General features: G+C 34.0%; 1 protein-coding gene across 3 annotated transcripts in view; it reads right to left on the bottom strand.

Moving 5' to 3' along the window:
• Positions 1-388: 388 nt before the first annotated feature.
• Positions 389-21,661, bottom strand: part of LOC149073980 (peptidyl-prolyl cis-trans isomerase B-like) — a 40,970-nt gene continuing 19,697 nt past the window's right edge. For all 3 annotated transcript variants that reach the window (XM_089246859.1, XM_089246857.1, XM_089246858.1), the window contains 3 exons: positions 14,382-14,586; positions 10,096-10,218; positions 389-3,319 (listed from right to left, as the gene is read on the bottom strand). In XM_089246859.1, coding sequence (XP_089102985.1) covers positions 3,090-3,319; positions 10,096-10,218; positions 14,382-14,586 — 558 coding nt within the window. In that variant the 3' untranslated portion in view covers positions 389-3,089. The remainder of the gene's footprint in view (positions 3,320-10,095; positions 10,219-14,381; positions 14,587-21,661) is intronic.

The following is a 21,661-nucleotide window of genomic DNA, read 5'->3' on the forward strand; positions in this document are numbered from 1 at the left end:
GAAATTGAACCGCGTCACTTTTTCATAGGAAAAACTACAGATGGTGATAAACAAGTTATCCGTATTCAAAAAATCTGCATAATTGATAGAAACCAATAAATATTTCATTTATATAAGTATTCATTTATATAAATCAAAAAGTATGCCTTTAAAACACGATTAATGGTCGCCCCTCTTTTACAGACAAATTTTATTTTGTCCCCCTAGTGTCCGTAAAAGAGGTTTTACTGCATTAGGAGTGTCATCTTGCAATGGAGTGGTTATTTTTCGTGTTTGGCCCAGTATATGAACTATATGAACTAACACTTAAAATTGCCCTGGACAGATCTCTTAGGAAAACATAAGAGATTATATTATTTTGAAAAATTAAACAATTAAACTAATCAAATGTTGTATAAAGCTGCTTTATTGCTCCAAATGTAAGCTCAAAAAAAGAAAAAGACGACAACTGTTACCACAGTATAAAATAAACATTCATATAAAAATCAATTCCATAAGTGAACAATCTTACATGTTGAACAAATGTTTCCAGATGGAAATTATAGGTATGGAATTCCATTGCAGTTCTGTTTTGTAAAAAAGTACAGCTACATTATAGAAAATTGTATTTCAGAAATCATTGAAGCTGTTCTCAGAACAACTTTTCATATCGATTCTCATTGAGTAGATTAATAGGACTACCAATATATCAAAACAGTTAAACTCATTTGGGGGATAAGTTTCACTTTCATATTATGAATATCAAAGATAAGGCACCAATGGTTATCAAAAAAGAAAAACCAAAAATATATATGACTACTTATTAAAAGTCTGAAAATGATACATTGGGATAGCCATTTTTCATATTATTGGAAGAAAATATTTCATCAAGCTATTAGTTGATTGAAAAATAACATCTTCCCTTTGAATGAGAAAACCATGAAAGCTCATCAAATTATATTTTGAAAAATAAATAAAACATTTGGATCAAATATGTTCATATAAAAAACTTGTTCAAGAATAAAAAAAAGCTTGAATTGTAAAATAGAAAATAAAGGGAAAACATAATCCAGCAAGTGTGCAAGAATGAATTTATTAGCTAACATCTGTGATTAAGGTCAGTGTCTTTACATATTTTCTTATAGTTTTAAGAGCAAGTTAGGAAAAAAGTGAAAGCATAAATAGAGGGTATTATGGGAGGAATTCAAAAAAAATTTCACACATCCCACACTTTCTATATATATATTTTTAAATGTTTCAGACATATATGCTAGTAAATAGTACAATACTTCACCAGGGATCCCACTCAAAAAATTATAAAAAGTAAGACAAAGGGGAAGGTACCCCCTTTAAAAACTATAATCAGCCTTATTAGAAAAACCTCAAAAAAACAATTTCCATCACACTATTTCTGTATCCTATAAAATTGTTTCAAGCCAAAGCAAAACGAGAGAAATAAATTTGTAACAAAAACAATTTTGGGCCACAACAGCGTACTAACCACCACATAATTCTTTGTGTCTTCAGAATATATTGTTTTTCTTCTAGGAGTTTTCTAATGTCCAGTCTGTCAACTCACTTCCTTGATGCACAGCAAATTATTAAGAGATGTAAGTTTAAGAATGAAGCTTCTTCGAGACAACTTCCAAAAACATAGTGCAAAATGTGTAAATTACAAGGTCCAATGTAAATAAAAGAACTGGAAAATTTTACTGTGATCGTCCATCTTATTTTTAAAGACATTTGTTTAAATTTTACTGTTCAATGTCAGCATGATCATTTTAGACACTTGAAGCACTTTTATTCCTAGCACTTTGCAGAGCTTTATAAACATTGTTTATGCCTCTGCATGTCCTAAAAATACACAGAAGACAATTAAATGCTATTGGGAAGCATCAGAATCACAATATCTAGAATAGGTCCAAGTATCCAACTGCTTTGTTATGCAAACTGTAGATTTACCTACACAAAAAATGTGTACCATAATTTTGAATGTTAGTTACTGTGTACAATGAATAGTCCAAAACCATCAACTAGTAAATATAAAATTATTTTTTCTATAAAGATAGAAGTTTTTAACCACACCAAACCATTAACACAAAATGAGTTTCTGAACCCTCAAACTAAGAAAAGAAAAAATTAATAAACCATGTGGCCCACACACCCCCCCCCCCTCAAAAAATAACCTAAAAAATTATACAACTTCTGCTTTGGCAGAATCATTAATTGCCATCTATTACATTTGCATTATTTGGCAATATTTTGAGGATTCCACTCTTCATTTAAAAAAAGTTAAATTTTATTGACAAGATTTGGTAAAAAAAATAGGACAAAACACAGAAAGTAGAACAAAAAATAACATTTACCAAAAAGTAGGAAGTGGAGGCCCTGCTTCACACATTTTTGAAGAAACATGAAAAAGTTAATAAGAAATGAGCAAAAAAAAAAACTAGTTCAATAAAAAGCCTTTAATTTTTGGAAAAAATAAGGGATTTTTTTTTATAAATTTTCACACTTGAATCATATTAAATATATACTTTGTAACGTTTGTTTTGGTTTACAAATCTTTATAAAGTTGTAAAAGTGTTAAAATGCATTTAAATTAAGGCCTGAGAAACTGAAGTTTTGATTTGAGATTTTTCTAATTCATAGAACAAAAATAAAGCTGAGCCATGCATGGAAAATTTTATATGGATATGATTGATTGTATCACCAGAATGTTTTTCAAAAAATTTTACAAGACTAGTTTTGAAATGCAGAAAAAAAAATGTAACTCTGCAAGAAACATAACTTACATCTGTTAAAGATTTATAGAAAGCAGCAGATCTGATAAATCAAACAGATCACAGGGAAGCGATATTAATAATCATCAATATCCCATCCAAAAGATTAAAACTCTTATGCCATTCACAACATATTTTCTCAGAATCAAACTGTTTACATTTCACAGGTAAAAAACTTGGCACACAGACTATAAAAAACTATTGCACCAGTGTGACATGCAATAAATATTAAGTATAAAAAGCAGGGAAAAACAATAGCTGCTCGCATTTCCCTACAGAACAATTTCTCCATCCTATTACATGGTTAGAACTTGTAGGTAAGAAGAGTTACATATTAGGATTGATCTGGTCTGGCTCTGGAGTTTTCAACTCTTCTACCACAGATCGATTGATGATAACATCACTGATAGGTCGGTCTTCTTGTGTTGTATGCAAATGTTCTATTTCATGAACAAAATCCATACCTTGAAGAACTTTACCAAAGACAACATGATGACCATCTAGCCAAGGTGTTGCAACTGTAGTAATGAAAAACTGACACCCATTGGTGTCTTTGCCTAAAAAAAGTTATTGAAGAACCATATTAATATAAACTATTGAAACAATTGCATAGCTTTTACAAATAACCTTTAGGATTAAAAAAATATATTTTGTTTATGCAAGCAAAAACACCACATGCAAGTCACCTCTCTATACCTTATATATTTTATACATACAAATAACACTGCTTGACAATTTCTAAGGAACAGCAAGATTTTGTGCGATGTTGAACACTGTCCAAGGACATGAAACAAACCTAATCCACAGCAAAGGACTTCATTAAACTGAATGATACAGACTGTGAAGAAAGAAAAGGTTGGCAACAAAACAATAGGCCTAATAAAGCATAATGGGATCATAATAGAAAATATGATCTTTCCATGAATACCAATGCATATCAAGTGTTAGTAAGAAGTATGTTCTCTATAACTAATATACATTCTCCTTCAGTTTTTTATGTTCTCACTGGACTTCAGCAGTGCCTGTGTAAAACTGTTCCTTTCTCCTTGCAAGGCAGTCCATAGTTCTCACATTCTAGGGTCATGTTTTCCCTGTGCATTAAACATCTATAGAGAGCATTACAGAGGATTGAAATAAGAAAATATGCAAGTTCATGTCACATGAGGGACATCCTCATTTTCCAATGCACCAGTCATGTAATCTCTCCTGTGTGGTCAAGCACTGTTAACAATAAACAGGTTCACAACTTAAGAAAGATGAACAAGTAAAAACTATTAATTTTGCATGAAAATATAAGAATTTTTTTTCTCTGAAATGCATGGATTTTTTTTAGGGTCGGCTTATACACGGGTTTTCAATTTATTGCGATTTTGGTGGTCCTGAAGTGGGGAGGTCGGCTTATACACGAGTATATACAGTATTTCTGTGAGAAATTTGAACCACCAACTTCTCGTACTCAGAGCCTAAACCACTCCCACGGATTGTGTTGGAGAAGCTGGTGTTTCAATTCCCTGCAGAGGCATGTGGATTTTCTTTTTGAACTTCTTTCTTCATCTCCACTTGGTATCCAGTACTTTGTATTTAGCAGCAAAGAGCGACATTGTTTCTCTCTATAAGGAAACACTTCATACCAAACAGTATATTCAATTTCAATGACCAAATATAATTTTAAATGCGTGCCAGAACATTTAATATTCAGACGTAATAAACAATGTAAACATATATACAGGGTGTCCTGTAAGTGCTAGCACAGCCTTTATCTCTTTATCTCATCAACTGTCCATCATACAGGTATGATTCTAATTTAAAAAATGCTCAACAGGCTTTGAAAAATTAACCTATGCCAGTTTTGAGAGTGAAAATGCAGTGTGTAAAAAAATTAAAAATCTAAATTTTTATACAATTCCCCTGTGCTCCAACTTCCAATTAGAAAGTTCTTGCCCTCTTTCTCTCCTGATGCCAACAAAAACATGCCATACTTCTGAGTGCAATATTCACTGAGGTATTCGAATTCAAAAGATATAGGAAATTTATGAAAGAACAGCGTTAAATATCGCTAAAACCATTTTACCCACATTTAATGCTGTTCTTTCCCAAATTTTATCAGTTTTCAAATATCTCTGAATACTACTTAGAAACATTGAATTGCTTTTGTTGGCATCAGGAGAGACCGGCAACAACTTTCTAATTGGAAGTTGGAGCACAGGGGGACTGTATAAAAATGTAGATGTTTTATTTTGTTACACATTGTATTTTCTCTCAAAACTAGTACAGGGTAATTTTTGAATGCCTGTTCAGCATTTTTAATCTGGAATCATACCTCTATGACAAACGGTTGATGAGATACAGGCTATGCCAGAACTTACAGGACACCTTGTTTATACAATAAAACATGTCTTTAACGGAATCGTAAGGGACAGATTTTTTTTCAGTTGACGTACGTAATTACGTAACGATCTCATAAAATTGAAATAAAAATAAATTAATTTAAAATAAAGTGAATAATTTAAAAATGTGATGTACATAATTTACCCTATAATCAGAGATGCCATTGACCCACTGTAATACGTCAAATACCTGGAATTTCGTAAAAGGACTCATAAAAATTGTGTTCACGTGTCCTCCGGGATGTATTCTTCCCTAGTTCTAAGAAAAAAAGAAAAACCTCCAACTTTTTTCCCCTTTCCTTTTTTTTTTACCGTCTATCATGATCGCGTGACCGTGAAAAAGTGGTTTTACTACTTTGTACACTGTACTGTATTGATATACATGCGGGTTGTTGAAGAATAAGATAAGCGATACCCAGTTGCTTCCCTGAATGAAAGGCAGTGCAGTTGTCGAATTTCTGAGTTTCTTTTCCCCTGCAGATTTTCTCCCCTCCGATTTATATACCAGAAAATTATGGTATTTTCGCGGCTTCAAAGACAGCCTCTATATGGCGTAAATTCACCTTGTTCCTACAATATTGTGAATGGGCATTTTTTTGAATCGTAAAGGATTGGAACGCCTGTTTAAATTGTAAAACCTGAGATTATGGAAAAAAAACTAAATCGGTAAAAACTAGACCTATATATCCGCAGTTTTGTCATCTAGCTGCTATGTAGTAGTCACCGTTTCGCATTGCGAAAATCATGAGTCTGGTACTCAGAATCAGCTTTTGGAGGGGCACAAGGATCTTAATTCTTCACAGAAAGTTTTCTAACACTCAAAAAACAATTTTAAATTAACCGATAGTATAGAAATTTTATTCCAATATTTTAATTCGCTACAAAAATATTTTTAATTTTTAATCTTCAGGGGAGGCCCCTTATAAATCCCCCAAATATTGCTTTTGGTGAAAATCCGGGTTTGGAACCTGTGATTGTGCAATGGTAATCGCTAAAAATGTGATTTTCTAAGGTTTACAAATTTTGAGTTGGCTATTCCTTTGAAAAAATTTCTGGTTGCCACGGCAATTACACAGACCTGCAACACAAATGTATACATTAAACTTCACATTTATGCATTACCACCAGTTTGGAGGATAGACGCAGGGCCGCAACTAGGAGGGACACGCTAGGACTAGGGGGCAACAAATTCACCCTTTATAACTGCTTCTACATTACATTGGTGTGCTTGCCCTGTTTTAGAAAGTATCTAGTTGTGGCGCTAGATAGATGGCACCACCTACTGAACACAAAACACGCCAAATGCTGGGCATACATACATAAGCACACTGTCAAGTTTCTCCAACACAAATCTGACATAGCTCCCACATTCAGGTGCGAAAATATGTGGCAGTTAAATGGCAACAGATCAGAATGGTGGACCATCGGGAGGGAAAATAAAATCATTTTACCAGGTAACCAAAGTATGAATAGGGAGTCAAAAGATAAGTGTCTGAGAGAGGAGAGAATCTAATTTGCTTTAAATTTGACTAGAAGATATTGAAAGTGCTACGATTTTTTTAACAAAATGTAAAATCAATCAGAAGGAAATTTATAGATTGATTTATCAGTAAATATATAAATGTGTACCTTCAACTGTTAATTAAAGTGGGTCCTGCTTATAACGTTTTTCAAAAAACCGGCATAAAAAACGTTGTAAATAGGAAAACACTTTAAAGTGAAAATAAAATAAGTTATACTAAGTTATAAAAGCTCTAAATAGGAGAAATGTTATAAGCGGGATCAACTGTATATTCGTTTTAGATTTATTACATGTGCGGAATGGAATTCCATATGTTAAATTCTCAGTGCTAATGAACTTCTTTGCAAGCTTTTCCTACTAGTAGACAATGAAAGTAAATAAATGAACCTTTGGATAGAACATGTTTTTAGAAATGAAAATTACTGGATTCACAGATACTTTCTTCTCCTACTCAGAACATGGCCCACCGCTCAGTCTCAACGAAGAACTATAAGCAGGTGATCAAAGACTTGGGGCATGCTGGAAGAGATACCAGTGAATTATGGGGCACATAATTTTTTTCAAGGTAAATGTTTTTGAGAGGGACCAACTTTCACTCAAAAAGGACTCTGATTTTTTGAATGTCCCGGGACCCAGGTAAATTAGAGTACAGCAACATCTCTCTATAATTATAAAATATTTATCACTTTATATGATACATCATTTGTTAAAATACATACTGTATTTACTTTGACATGACACTATACACCCAGTAGACAAAAAATTAGGAACACCTCGTGCTACTCACCACTAATATCGTGTGGGACCTCATCTGGCTTTAATGATAGCAGATATTTTTCTAGGCACAGACTTTACAACTTGCTGAAACTGTTGAGGAGGAATATTAGCCCATGCTAACGAAATAGCAGCTCTTAATTCCCCGAGATCAGAAGGTGGTGTTTCGGAGCTTTTAACAGAACTTTAAATAAACATCATTCCACAAATGCTCAATTGGGTTGAGATCGAGTGATTGAGGGAACCATTGAAGCAATTGAAACTCTGAATCATGTTTCTGAAACCAATACAAGATAATTCCAGCCCCGTAGGAGGGTGCATTGTCCTGTTAGAAATAGCCATCATCATAAGGAAACATTGTCATAAATGGGTGCACATGGTCAGCAACGATGTGGAGGTAGGCGCTGGCATTGACAGATATTTCTAATGGAAATAAGAGACCAAGATTATACCAGGAAAAGTCTACCCAGACTGATTCCGCTGCCACCTGCTTGAGCAATTGTCATGCGACATGCAGGATCCACCACTTTGTGCTGCTTGTGCCACACACGGATCCTGCCATCAACATCATGGAGACGAAATCTTGACTCATCAGACCAGACAAGTTTCTTCCATTCATCAAGTGCCCAATTTCAATATTCTCAACGACCACAAAAGTTGTTTTCTTCGCATTTGCAGCAAAATCAAAAGGGACTCTTGTTAATTGCCCACTATTAAAATCAATTCCTTTTAAGATCCGTTTTGTAGAGTGTACGGATATGATTTGTGATGATCCAGAGTTGTATTGCGCTGCAGTTTGTTACGTTGTAAGCTCTTCTGTTGCTGCACACAAAAGTGTGTCAGTTACCTGGCATTTCTTTTGTTCACAAGCAATTTCTGCCCCCACTATTCCGCTTGAAGTTTATTGGTTTAGCTGCCATTCTTTGAAAACTAAAGATACTGCTGTACGATAAAAGCCAAGAGGATTAGCTGCTTCGGAAATACTGAAACCGCCCTTTCTAGTGTTCACAATCACAGAACGTTCAAAATCACTCAAATCTTGTTTTCCCCATAAACAGGCAAATTGCCACGTAAACTGGTGATTCTGACCAGGAGAATTTTTATCAGAAAATAGTTTATTACATCAGCACACGTGCTACACAGAGGGGTTGAATCTTGCGAGAGGGATAGTCCTAATTTTTTGGCCATTGAGTGTATACAGTCCATTACATACATTAACTTTTTGCATCACTGAATGATGCGAGTAAAAAATTAAGAACAGTACTGTAAATAAATTTATTTTTTCCAATGGTCAATAACAGCTTTCTATATGCAGTTCACACCCTTGGCAGCCTGACTTTCAATAAACAGTTGCGTCAGACATAAAAAAAATGCTGCAGTTCTTTCAATATTTTGACAGCATCTGCACAAACGAAACTTCACCCTACACCACTGTTTCTTCCACAAGGACTACATTTATCTCATCTTCATCCTCTTCCTTTAGACTTTCTCTAAAATTTTCAATTAGTGTCGAAATTTGCAGTGTCAGGTTCAGTTTGTATATTGTCTATGTTTACGCAATCCTCAGCACTGCAATCAAAGAAAGCAGCTTGCCTGCAATTTTGTACATCTTGCATATCATTTGGAAATTCAACCTTTGTGCTGATTCCTCCTGTAGAATTTTGTTACGGTTTCAGGAAGCCCCTATTTTTTATTCATTCATCAAAGTCACTGATTTACTATTATTCAAAAATACCTATAATTTTTTCCGAATTTACTGTTTTTTGTATTTTGCTCGAGCTGCCACGGAGCCCCTGGAGAGTTCACAGAGAGCCCCAAGGGCTCCGCGAAGCATAGAGGATTATGCAGTACTCAAAACGCCCCAATAGAATGACTTCCAGCAAGAAAAAAAGGGATTGTGGCCAAGCATTTTAGAAAGGTAAATTTACAGATAAGGAGATTTAGATGAGATAAAGAAATTTGGGACAATTCATGCTTGAAAACCAGATGAAAATTCATTATAGGTGTACTTTGCTGATGTTTTGACGACTCATTTATCAGTCTGACTCTGTAGAAAGTTCTTCATGCTATCATCATTACCATAGCATAAGACAGAGTTAGTCAGAAAACTTAATATTGCCTTTGGAAAGTCATGATCAAACTGCTCAAGCTATTTTCATTGTTCAAGATGTTGAGGAACTTGCTTCTAAAAAAATGCTGACACTGCAGATAAGACTGCATTATCCTTAGGCATTATATTTAATGGTTAATGAAAAAATGTAGAAGAAAAAAGATAGTACTCATCAGAGAAATAGAACAGCAGAAAAAAGACCAAAAGGCCACACTGTCTTGGCTAAAAAGTGGCATCCAAACAAGGCTAAAATGAAGATTTTGTGTGTGCCTCAAGTTAAAGATAAGTACCTGAATCACTTTCAAAACATTCTTAAAAATTCATGTCTGGGTGAATGTCTACTAGTTGAAGTATCACTGTACTTAAAGAATCTCAAAACAACTTACTGACTTGTGCACAAATTCAAAAAAATGTTTGAGATCTCTAAAACCCAGTCAGTGCCTCGGGGTTAAATCAGAAAAAAATAAGAACACTTATCATGAAAACTAAAATAGTATATATATAACTTTTGCAAAGTTATTCCATTAATGTAACACTTGCCTGCATTTGCCATGCTCAGAATACCAGGTCCACTATGCTTCACATCAAAGTTTTCATCTGGGAAATACTTATCTCCATATATAGATACCGAACCAGTTCCATCATGAGCAATGACATCCCCACCTAGAAAAAAGTCAAGATTTATGAGGCCAGAAGAACTAATATACCAGATCAAACTTTCATAATTCAAGTCTTTAAATTATAGATTGTATACTGTAGAAAATGTGACCAATTTTATGGGAATAAGGCTATACAGTTAATTCTGCGAATACAGGAAAAAGCTGTTAAGAATAAACAGCCGATAAGTTCAAAAAAAAGTGTTTTAGAATTTATACATTATAACAAGTATAAGTACAGTCAATTTGCGATAGGTCAACTTTTGATGAGTCTAATATCTATTCATGTTGAAGTTCTCACACATGATTTTAGAACCTTCAATATTGATTTACTAAAAATTTCAGGATTTTGAACCTGTCGTATGTTTGATGTAATATTAAATCGGAAGTTATACGGAAGAAATCTAAACACTATTCTTTTGCCTGCCAAGGTATGTATGCCAATTTCAGATAAGAATGTAACCTTGAGAACTTTTTGTGAGTAGATAACACATTTTTTACTTGAAATCTTTTCCCTTTTTCAATGCTTGCCTTTGCTTGTGAAGGGGGTCAAATATTAAAGTAATTTCATAGAAAGGATTTAACAAATTTGAAATATCAAATACAATATGAAAACATGTGAAATTATTGAAAATATGAGGGCTCAAACTTATTAGCTGGGAAAGGGGGGAACTAAACCCAATATTTTATATTATCAAGATGGCAACAGCCAATAGCCCTGCATAATTTAGTCGAAATTGAAGATGCTGGGAAATATTGAGCAGGCTTGGGCTCATGGACCAATACAAGTTCACGCCTACGATAATTCGGCATTATATATTTTGCTAGCCAGTTTATTAAGTATTATATAGCTATATTATAACCAATCGATTTTTTTGACAAGATATTACACTTGAGAATCAATTTTTCATTTCGTATTTTTTTATTTGATAAATGTTTCAATCAAAATAGTTGATTTATGAATGGTGCTAGACTCATGCCTTCTTGCATCAAAATGTTTTGTAAGTTATAACAGAGATAGGGTGTTTATACAGATAACAAAGGCACAACAGTCAAATTTTCTGAGTTGGCGGAAAAAAACAAAAGATGCTTTGAAAAAGTATTAACATTTTTTATAAGTACGGTATTCCAAAATTAAAGAAATTATAAAAAAATATAAAAGAAACAAAAACACTGTCCATGAAAAAAAAAAAAGATTGTCATCACTCAAGAACAGACAGCCTCTCAATTTTTCCTGACATGAATATTGTATTCCTTTTCATGTGCACATTGTCATAGAATTTATGACAATATATGGTAAGCTATCCTATGTTTCCATAACTGTCACAAAAAAAACCAGTGACACCAAAATCTGGCATTGCCTTCTAACCAATTTAATTAACCCTTAACTACTTCTATTGCTTTTAGATGATATTAGTAGCATGCTTAATAGCTTTGATTTAAATTACAGTAAATAGTTGCTTTCTTAAGATTAAATTAATAAGATGGCGTATAGATGACATATGAATTATATGCTCAAACATGACAGGTTTGCTCTTGTGTGTACTGTATTCCCCTTTTTTTGAATTCTATTAGATCTAAGCAAAGTCTGAATTTAAGTACCATCCATTTTCCACAAAAAAAAAGAAAAAAAGATGGACATTAAACTGTTGCTGGAAAAAAAGTAACATTTTTTTGCTTACACAGATTTATTTTGCATAACACTTGTGAGTACAAACAAAAAACTGAAATAAATACATTACATATACAAACATAATGCCACAATAGGCAAAATGCCCAACAATGTGGCTGAGAAAAAGACGCCCCATAACAAGTATGGATGTCATTACTAAAATACAGCAACCCAATTAGAAATACAATAAAAAAAATTATATTATATATATATACACATACACACACACACACACACACACGACAAAATATTATACAATGCCCCAAATAAGACAACCATAAATACATTATAAGTACGGATAGCTTCTTGATTTACCCCAGCATGTTTATCGTATTTATTTTTAAACATGTCAATTGTATTAGAATTTACTATCCCCAGGGGGTAAGCTATTCCATTTATTAACCCTATTAGAGAAAAATTCCCTGCAACACCATAACCTAGAATTGTCCCTTACCAATCAAATATCATACAATACCATTCATAAAAAATAATTCAAAAAAGATCAATTTCAGATTCATTCAGATAAACAGGCAATTCACACATGAACCAATGGTTTAAAAAAAAACTTATTTGCAACTTCTGTCATGTGAGTGTTGTTGAGCTACCAATGAGAAAAAAGGGCAGCTACAGTCACAAACCGGTGTTATAGTACGAATCCAGAATTATATTTAGCACCAGAAATTTTAAATGAACAAATCTTCTACACATACAGGTGTTATATCAAATAGAAAATTAACCTAACTTATGGCACTAGAATTTTATAAAACAAATGGTGCCATTAAATCGAGGTTCGACTGCATATACCCAGACTGGTTCCTACTGCAATGTTTGGCTATAAACTCTAAGATTAATATATTATAGACAAGATTTTTTTAAACCTATTTGTTTAGTTCATAACAAAATTTTTTAAAAATAATGAATATAAAATATTAAAAAGACCAAAAACACATATTGATGTCTGATATTTTCACTAATTTGTAAGTTTATTTCCATTAATGTACCAGATTTTTAAATGGTTCCTGAAAATCGGTAAACTATTGATAACAGACTATTTACAGAGTTTGTTCCACATCACAGGGCCAACAAAATTTTGATTAAATCTCATATTTGGTTTATTATTAGAGAAGAGAGGAACATTTTCAACTATTTTCATAGTTAATTTAATTAAAGAGTTTAATCCCTTAAGAAAAATATTTCTCAGCAAGTTAATTTGTTTCACTATATCAAAAATATGGATTTGCATGGCTTTTAATGTTTGATGTTCAAGCAACAACTTAAGAAGTCTCAGGGGTAAAAATGTTTATTTTATAAAAAAACTGACAATATAAATCTCTAAAAAAAAATAAACTGTTACGAGCACCATTTGCTCCACTAAAATATTTAAACTTTCGAAATCACAGAGACAGAATTATTCTCATTTTAATCATAGAGAAACATTTTTCTTTGCTTTTGCATCATATCTTGCTTACCACTTTTTCATGTACATGATTAAAACTGGTACACCACGACTTCTGTGTATACCGATGGCACCTAAACATTAAAATGCATATATATAAATGTAGATATCATTTCATTCCCACCCTTCAAATAACTAATCAAATTAGAGCTTTTTCTTTTAATGTAGAAGTAATTTTCACTCATTTTCTTTGCAGCTTTGCATGTGTAACGGTTCAAGCATTAGTTTCCTGAGGGATCATAATTCTTGAGCAGGGGGGGACCCCTTTAAAATATGTATTAGTGCATGTAAAATGTAGTGCCTCTTGGCCGTCCCTTAGCCGCAAAGGAGCCAGTGACCAAGGTACTAACTGCTTACCTCGGCAAGTCCATTTTTGTGTGTGTGTGTGGGGGGGGGGGGGGCATTTCATCTATTTCACATTACGATATTCTATTCTTTTATATTTGTGAAATTTTTTGTTTCACAATGATAAATTTGATTTGATTCAATCTCGGCACAAAAACACAATTGAATTATCTGTTTAAAACTTTAATTATACTTCATTAATGATCTGTAAAACATTGAGAAGCTTTAAAATTTGAAATTAAAAGTTAATTATTGTGGTTCACAACATTAATGTTTCAGTATTTGTGTATATGTATTTTTGTTTTAATATTTAATATGTTTGTGATACTGCCCTCAACAGTTATACACTCTATGTTGATTTCTTTACAACATATATATTTCAAGCACTCGAAGGCAGATGCCACATGAGTTATTTCACATAACGGGATTTTTCATACATGCTTTGGGGGGTTAAGAATTAGTTGGAGTTGCCAGATGATCATGGGTGCAAAAACATTAAACAGCACTTTACGGACGGGATGTTTTTTCTATTATAAAACTGGTTCCTGTGCAAAAAAATTGCTCATGTGTGTCACCACTACTGGTGCATTGCGTGAACTTTCCCATACTGTGATAATCATGTTTGTCTGACATCTGCCTTAGATGCAATTGATAAAATATTAATACACTCACATGCACAAGAATAGCATATTCTTACCCTGTATCATGAACTCTCTTATCACTCTATGAAATTTACTGCCTTCATACTTATAGCCTTTATAACCATCACCAGCAAATGCAAGGAAATTTTTTACAGTTTTTGGAACTGTTTTACCAAACAACCCTAAAACAATTGTTTTTGGTTCAGCATTTCCAACAGCTATATCAAAATAAACCTTGTGAGTAATATCCAGACTTTTCCCCTGTAAAGAAATAAAATTAAAATATACTAATATGAAAATTATTTAATGTTTATCTTCTGTATAATAATCACTGCACATGAACTTAAATTCAAATTTCATAGTTTGTAAATCTTGGATCATTTTTGTCGCACCACTGTCATTTTTTCTCCACACGAGGGCTAATTACACAGTGACCTATAATTTTTTGTCGATTCCGAACGGCAGTCTTTTTTATACTCACCGGGGGGTTGGTGCATTAACCCCTAGTTGCAGGACTCCCTACGGTAGCAATCTTTTTCTGTGGTCATGTCACCATTTCTGTTGTACCTCTGTGTCAGAAAAGTTTTCTGACAAGGACGAACTAGATATCGAACTCGCAACACCTCTAAACATCCTTTGGTACGTTAGGGAAGTATCTTATTGACCCCGCTCATTTGTAAATCTTTGTACATAATTAAACTTTTATTTAACCTTCTTTGCTGGCAGATATTTCTTTCATGAAAAATTTCTTTTGATTTCTCTCGATCACATGCCTTCTCCCCCCCCAACTCTTAGAACAATAAACCCAGAAAAGAAATACTCTACCTTTTTATATAGGCCAGAGGGAATTGAAAACATGTTTCATTGAGAAGTGTGTTTTACATCTTTGATCTTATCACTACCCGAATAAGAGAGACTCAACTTTAGGAGGTATAGAAGTAGACAGAGGGAAACAGTATTTTTCTGGTTCGGACCGTCTAGGTCATGCGAACTATAAACTATCTTTCCTGTCCCAGTGATTTTCCCATGTGCTTACCATAGCCTTTCAAAACTGCTGTCTGTTTACTGGCGTTTTGGTTAATAATGGTGCTTCCATGCTCTACCTATGCTTGTTATGGAAAGCATGTCGGGGGGGGGGGGGGAGCGAATAATCTTTCACGTGAATAAAAAAAATTTATCAGAAAATATAAAAACAATGAACAAGTTATTAAAGTTTGCCATGCAATGGTGCATTCTTTAAATTACATTTTTCTGCTAAATAAGCTGCACAATCTAATTTTTTAACACAAATACTGAAATTTAGTTCAATAAAGTGGTTTTATAAATAAGTTTTTATTCAGAAGCGCAAATTAACATTTTAATCTGTGTGTTTTGCAAGTACATTCACGTTCCTCTTGGAGACTAAATTTTCTACAAACTACAATAGTTCAGATGCACGTTCTCAACCTATTTTTAACTGCTCTTCTGATTTTTAACCAAATTGTACATGATTTTTGTATGTGGCAACTGGTTACCCGACGTATCTGATCAGTTTAAAACAAATTAAAAAAAGAAAAGATTAAATTAGTGTAATTAAACACTTTTCAATTGATACAAACTAACTTTATCCACTTAAAAATTTATCATTATGATTGTGGGAAATCTCATGTATCATGTAACAAAAGAAAAATATTTTTTGGTTAAAAAAAACTTCTGAAAAATTATAAAAAAAAGTAAATTCAAAAATTCTGAATTTTCATAAATTATTTCTTTCATTATAATTCCAAAATTATTTCTTTCATTATAATTCCAAAATTATTTCTTTCATTATAATTCCAAAATTATTTCTTTCATTATAATTCCAAAATTATTTCTTTCATTATAATTCCAAAATTATTTCTTTCATTATAATTCCAAAATTATTTCTTTCATTATAATTCCAAAATTATTTCTTTCATTATAATTCCAAAATTATTTCTTTCATTATAATTCCAAAATTATTTCTTTCATTAATTCTAGAATTAATCATGTTTCATTGTTTTCAAATTATTTTCAGAAAATAATCAGCAGGCCACAACAAAAAGCTCTGAGGCCCAAATGTCTGATGTAAGGGGTACCAAACACAAACTTACCAAATTACAAATCCCATAAAATAACTGCCAAATATAGCAGCTTTGCTAATATAAGTCATGTATCTCACTCTGAGCACCCGGTCGGAAGGAATGAATGCTCCCTCTACTTCTATACCTTTTAACCAGTCATGCGGGTTGGATGTGACATACGATGGGAATGCAAAACCTTTCAAGTCCAGGGGCCAGATATACACTATTTCTGCCGTTCATGGACCAAAAACGTGTATATTTAGGGGTGACCATAAGAGACTTATTTTACCAGACATTTGCATAATTTTAGCCGTTCCAAGCGTTTAAGAGAACATTTGTTTCCTCCCATATTTTCAACGAGGCTTGTTTGAATTTTTATTCCTAATGAAAAATCAACTAAAATTATTTTCATGATTTATAGATTATGATAATTATGGCTATCGTAATTATAGTCATATGAATAGGCCTATATTTGTGACACGTGTTTGTCAAACATTTTTTTGGAGAATCACTTGCAAAACTTGCAGTAGCCCTCTATTTCCCCGAGGGAATTTTTTTGGGTATTATTAGGGACATTTAAGCAATTTTAACAATAATTGGCAATTTCAAACTATTGGAAAATTTTTTGGCTTAATTAGCAACTTCATTTATCTTTAGCAATTCTATTTGACTATGATTGGCAACTTACAGTGCCTTTGACAATGTTTTTGGTGATAATTCATGTTTCATATGAAACTCGATTTCCTGAATTTTTATCAAGGACATATGGTTAGCCTAGCTAAATCATATTGCTACTTTTCTACAGGAGCAACTTTTTTTCGTCCACACTCCCTGGCAGGCTATAATTATATCATAGCAATATTTAATGGTGGTGCCTATGACAGACATGTTGTGCAGATTCTTGGTCTATTCCACATGGATACAAGAGAACAATTCCTTGTATGCTACTGCCACCTCCAGAGGAATAGTTACTTTATTACCAAAAATTTCCAAAATGAAAAATAAGGAGGCCCTGTTGCACTCTTCTCCCCATGAGGGCCACGAAAAATTCTAATTCATATTCATTTTACTAATGAATAAAATCCAAGCAGCGGGGAGCCAATAAGCAGATTTTTGGTGGGCCCTGCAAGGGGATTTATAGGGCTTCCGCTTTAGCAAATTTTTTACTCTGCTAAAGTAACAAAAACCCAATGAGATCCATCAAGGACCCCCCCCCCCCAAAATAAAACTTGTCAACTTCCCCATGGGAACCCCGACCTGGAAGCCTGTCTGACATCTCCCTGGGAGGGTAAAGAAAAATTTTCATTTGTAATCATTTATCCAAGGAATAAAATCCAGGGCCCCTAACCAAGGACCCGAGACCCAATTTACAGATTTTTAGTGGGGTCCCAGACGGGATTTAACTCTGCAAAATTTGCAACAGTGGAAGCCAATGTCAAACAAAAATCAATAAGATTCACAAAGGACCCCTGAAATGATTGCTTTGCTAATGACCCTCCCCACAGAACCATTGGATGTTCTACAGTGCAAGACAATTATAAAACGCTAAAAATATTTGCGGAAAAAACAAAGAATATTTCCTTTGATCATTGATCATTTTTGTCGCACCACTGTCATTTTCTGCACACGAGGGCTAATTAGACCGGGACCTACAATTTATTGGCAATTCCGAATGGCAGGCTTGTTTTTTATACTCATCGATAGGTTTGTGCACTAACCCCCTCGATGGGGGGGGGGGGGACTCCCTGCGGTAGCAATTTTTTGCTGCGGTCAAGTCGCCGTTTTTTGTTGTACCCGTGTCAGGAAAGTTTTCTGACAAGGACGAACCGGATATCAAACTATCAACACCTCTAAACATCCTTTGGTACTCTAGAGGAATATTTCCACAATAATGAAACTTAAGTACATGTATCGGTCAACAATTGTGAGTGAAATTACAAAGACGTCCAAGAAATAGTTTGATATTTTAATATTTTTGTGAATTCCAGTAAAAAAATTAATGGGACAGAAATATAAGACATTTTCATTTCCCCCATTTTACAACTTCCAACACAACTCTGCCTCTTTTGAGGTAACGGAAGTAAGGTGCTTTGCATCAGTCTGGGGCTGTGAGCGGTTCTATCTATCTACCATTTTACAAGTGCAGCACTGCATTACTTTATGCAAATCATTTTTTTCACATCACTTTGATAACAAACTAATAAAAATATTCCCTCTTCTCAAGTACCTCATCAGTAAAAAAAATGACAGGGTACAGAGCTGCAAAATAGTGAAATTCGTAAAATTTTGCTATTGCGTGGCACCAGTGTTTCTAAAACTTATATAGCAAATGAAATTGGATGTTCTTGATGTGCCGTCACAAATTTTTTAAACCGTGGAATATAATTTAAGAAAAACCGATCTGGGCACACCCCATGCTTATGCTTGTCTGCCCCATCAAAGCATAATGTTTGTGCTCTAGCATTAAGGAGCAAAATGTCATCCAGAAATGTAAAATTTGCCTCACAACTTCGATGCTCACAGCGAACAATTTCTAGAGCTTTAATCTCTACAAGTATCATCAAATTCATAAAAATCAAGAAAACCCTCCTTTTACTTTGAAACACAAACAGGATCATTTGACTCTCGCAAAACGTACCATGCCTTGGACTCAGCGGTATTCTGCTCTGTTCTCAAATGAAAAAAAAAAAAACAATCTTGATGGTCCAGATGGTTTCCATTCATATTGGCATGTTTTGTGGTCTGCAATGCCGCAATTAATGAGCCATCAAATGGGTGGTGGTTCAGTGATGGTTTGGGGAACATTTTCTGCCCAAGGAAAGACTGGTGTCGTTTTTCTACCCCCTCGAGGATAAATTCAAAAAGCTAAGTAAAACTTTTGCAGGAGCAACTTGGTATATACAAAGAAGTTCTTTGTGGCGAATATTGCATATTCCAACAAGATAATGCGTCAAATTCATGTGTCAGGTCACACAAAGCAGTGGTTCAAGCAAGAAAACATAAATGTTCTTTCATGACCGGCTCGTTCCCAAGGCCTTAACCCCATGCAAAACTTGTGGGACATCCTTTGCAGATCAGTATGTGCAGGTAGGAGGCAATTTTCTTGCATCAAACATCTATAAACTGCCATATCACAAGCTTGGAATGATGTCTCTTGTGACTCTCATTAATTTGGTTGAATCCATGCCAAATCACACTTTTGTTTTGATTAGCAAAAGAGGTGGTTGTACAAAATATTTATTTTAATTTTGGTAAATTTATATGTAATTTGAATTTTATTTTACTTTTCCCTTAAAAATCAGTAGGTGTCTTATAATTCTGTCTATGCTATTTTCTTTTTTTCCATAAAATATTGTGAGAATATTTCTTTAAATTCCAAATATTTGGTATAATGCCTATTCTAAAAGAAGGATCATCCCTTACAGGCACGGATCCAGAATGATGTGTTGGGGAGGGGGCGATTTTTTACAGTGAAGGTGTAGATCGGTGAGGCCCAATCTAGTGCCTGCAGGTGCCAAACATACTTAAAATATAAAAATTAATATTTAAAAAATAATTAGTAATTAAAATTATTTAAAACGTGAATAATTTAAAATTAAAATTCATTAAAATTAATGAAAAATTGAAGGTATTAACAAAAATTAAAACTAAATTAAAATTCATAAAAATTGTTTTTTCAATAAGCAACACTTATGTAAAAAATTGGTTTGCAACAAATTATGTTGCAACTAATGAATTGCAAAAATACTGAAAAACAAGGAATGTAGGTTCCTACAGATCCGTGGGTGCTCGTCTTCAGTTTTATGTAGTACATTTTTTCTTCTCAATGAAATCTGGGGGTGCTCGGAAACATGATATACATAACTGTGGGTGCACCCTCCAGTTCCGATGCCACTGCTGTAAACAAAAAAGTTTGAGGGGCAGACTGAATAACATATAGTGTTATATTTATAAACATTGTAAGGAATTCTGATGCACATTACCAGCTAAAAAATATTTATCAACAGTATCAAGTGCAATTGTACAATTAAATGAATACTTTGCAGATGAAAAGAGCAGAATATCAAAAGCATGTGAAAAATTATTTTAAAATGCTTCTAGAATCCTACTTCCTTCGCTTGATAAAAATTAAAGCTCACAGTTAACTGAATAAAACAATGTGCACAAATAAAAATTCATCTTCGTATGTATTCCATAAATATTTTTTCCAGTTTTTCAAGTCAAAATAGGTAGATACTTTCAGTATAAATTTTTTGATCCCTGTGAAAGTATATTAAATGCTTCTCTGTGACATTTTGATAACAATTAGGCAAAATAATATGAATAAAATAAGGATCTCTGTCAACTAGAGAAAATGACTACTGAGCCAACTCGGATACCAGAAACCTTGTTTAATAGAGACAATCCTCAAATATTTGAAGAAAAAAAATTATCCAAAACCCTGACCATATCCTCCGCATCCTAGAGCAAGGCCCCCAGGCTGAAGACTCTGGTGGACCCCAGACCAGACTTCTCAGGGGTGCCTTTATAGTTAATTTATAGCGTGGAAAAACAAAAAATGAGAATCGTCCTTGGCCTCAAGGCTAGAGCCCTGTCAGCCCCGCCCTTGTGGGGGCCATGGCCTTGACGCACAAAAACAAAGTACTTATCAAATAAATATGTACTAGGCACACACAATGACAGCCCCCTTACCCGTAACTGGTCACACTGCGCTTGCGAAAAATGTATGTGACTGCTCAAACTTTAAATGTCCACATGCTATCAGAAAAAAAGCTGAACCTATACCTCGCAGCTTGTGCTCTCACATGTACATAAGGCAGTTTTGGTTTCAGTACAGCGCAGGGTAGATGCGTTCCCTATTCAAACTTTACATGCTGGTGCTGGGACTGGTCAAATGAGCTTTGTTTATACTTATATTAGTGACCCCAGGTGTGGTCTGTCTCATTCGATAGAGACCTCTATCTAGAATAAATTCTATTTATTTGGCGGCAGATCCACGGGTCTAGGTCAATTCGTCGCAGCGTCAATTCGTCGTGCTACAAACTCGTCGCAGTACAAATTTGTCGCATAGTCAGTTCGTCGCGGTACAAATTTGTCGCAGAATCAGTTCGTCGCGGTACAAATTTTTCGCAGAGTCAGTACGCCGATCAAATAAATTTTCAAAATTCAGTTTTCATGGTATTCATGCCACACTTCCCGCTTTCTGGCGGGATCTCCAGTTCTCACTGCGAGGGGCGTTGGGGGAACACACCAAG

The sequence above is a fragment of the Pholcus phalangioides genome, unplaced genomic scaffold (genome assembly GCF_987345545.1).
Source record: "Pholcus phalangioides strain wild (caught in Gottingen) unplaced genomic scaffold, Ppha-v1.0 ptg000017l_1, whole genome shotgun sequence".
In the NCBI taxonomy this organism is placed as follows: domain Eukaryota; kingdom Metazoa; phylum Arthropoda; class Arachnida; order Araneae; family Pholcidae; genus Pholcus; species Pholcus phalangioides.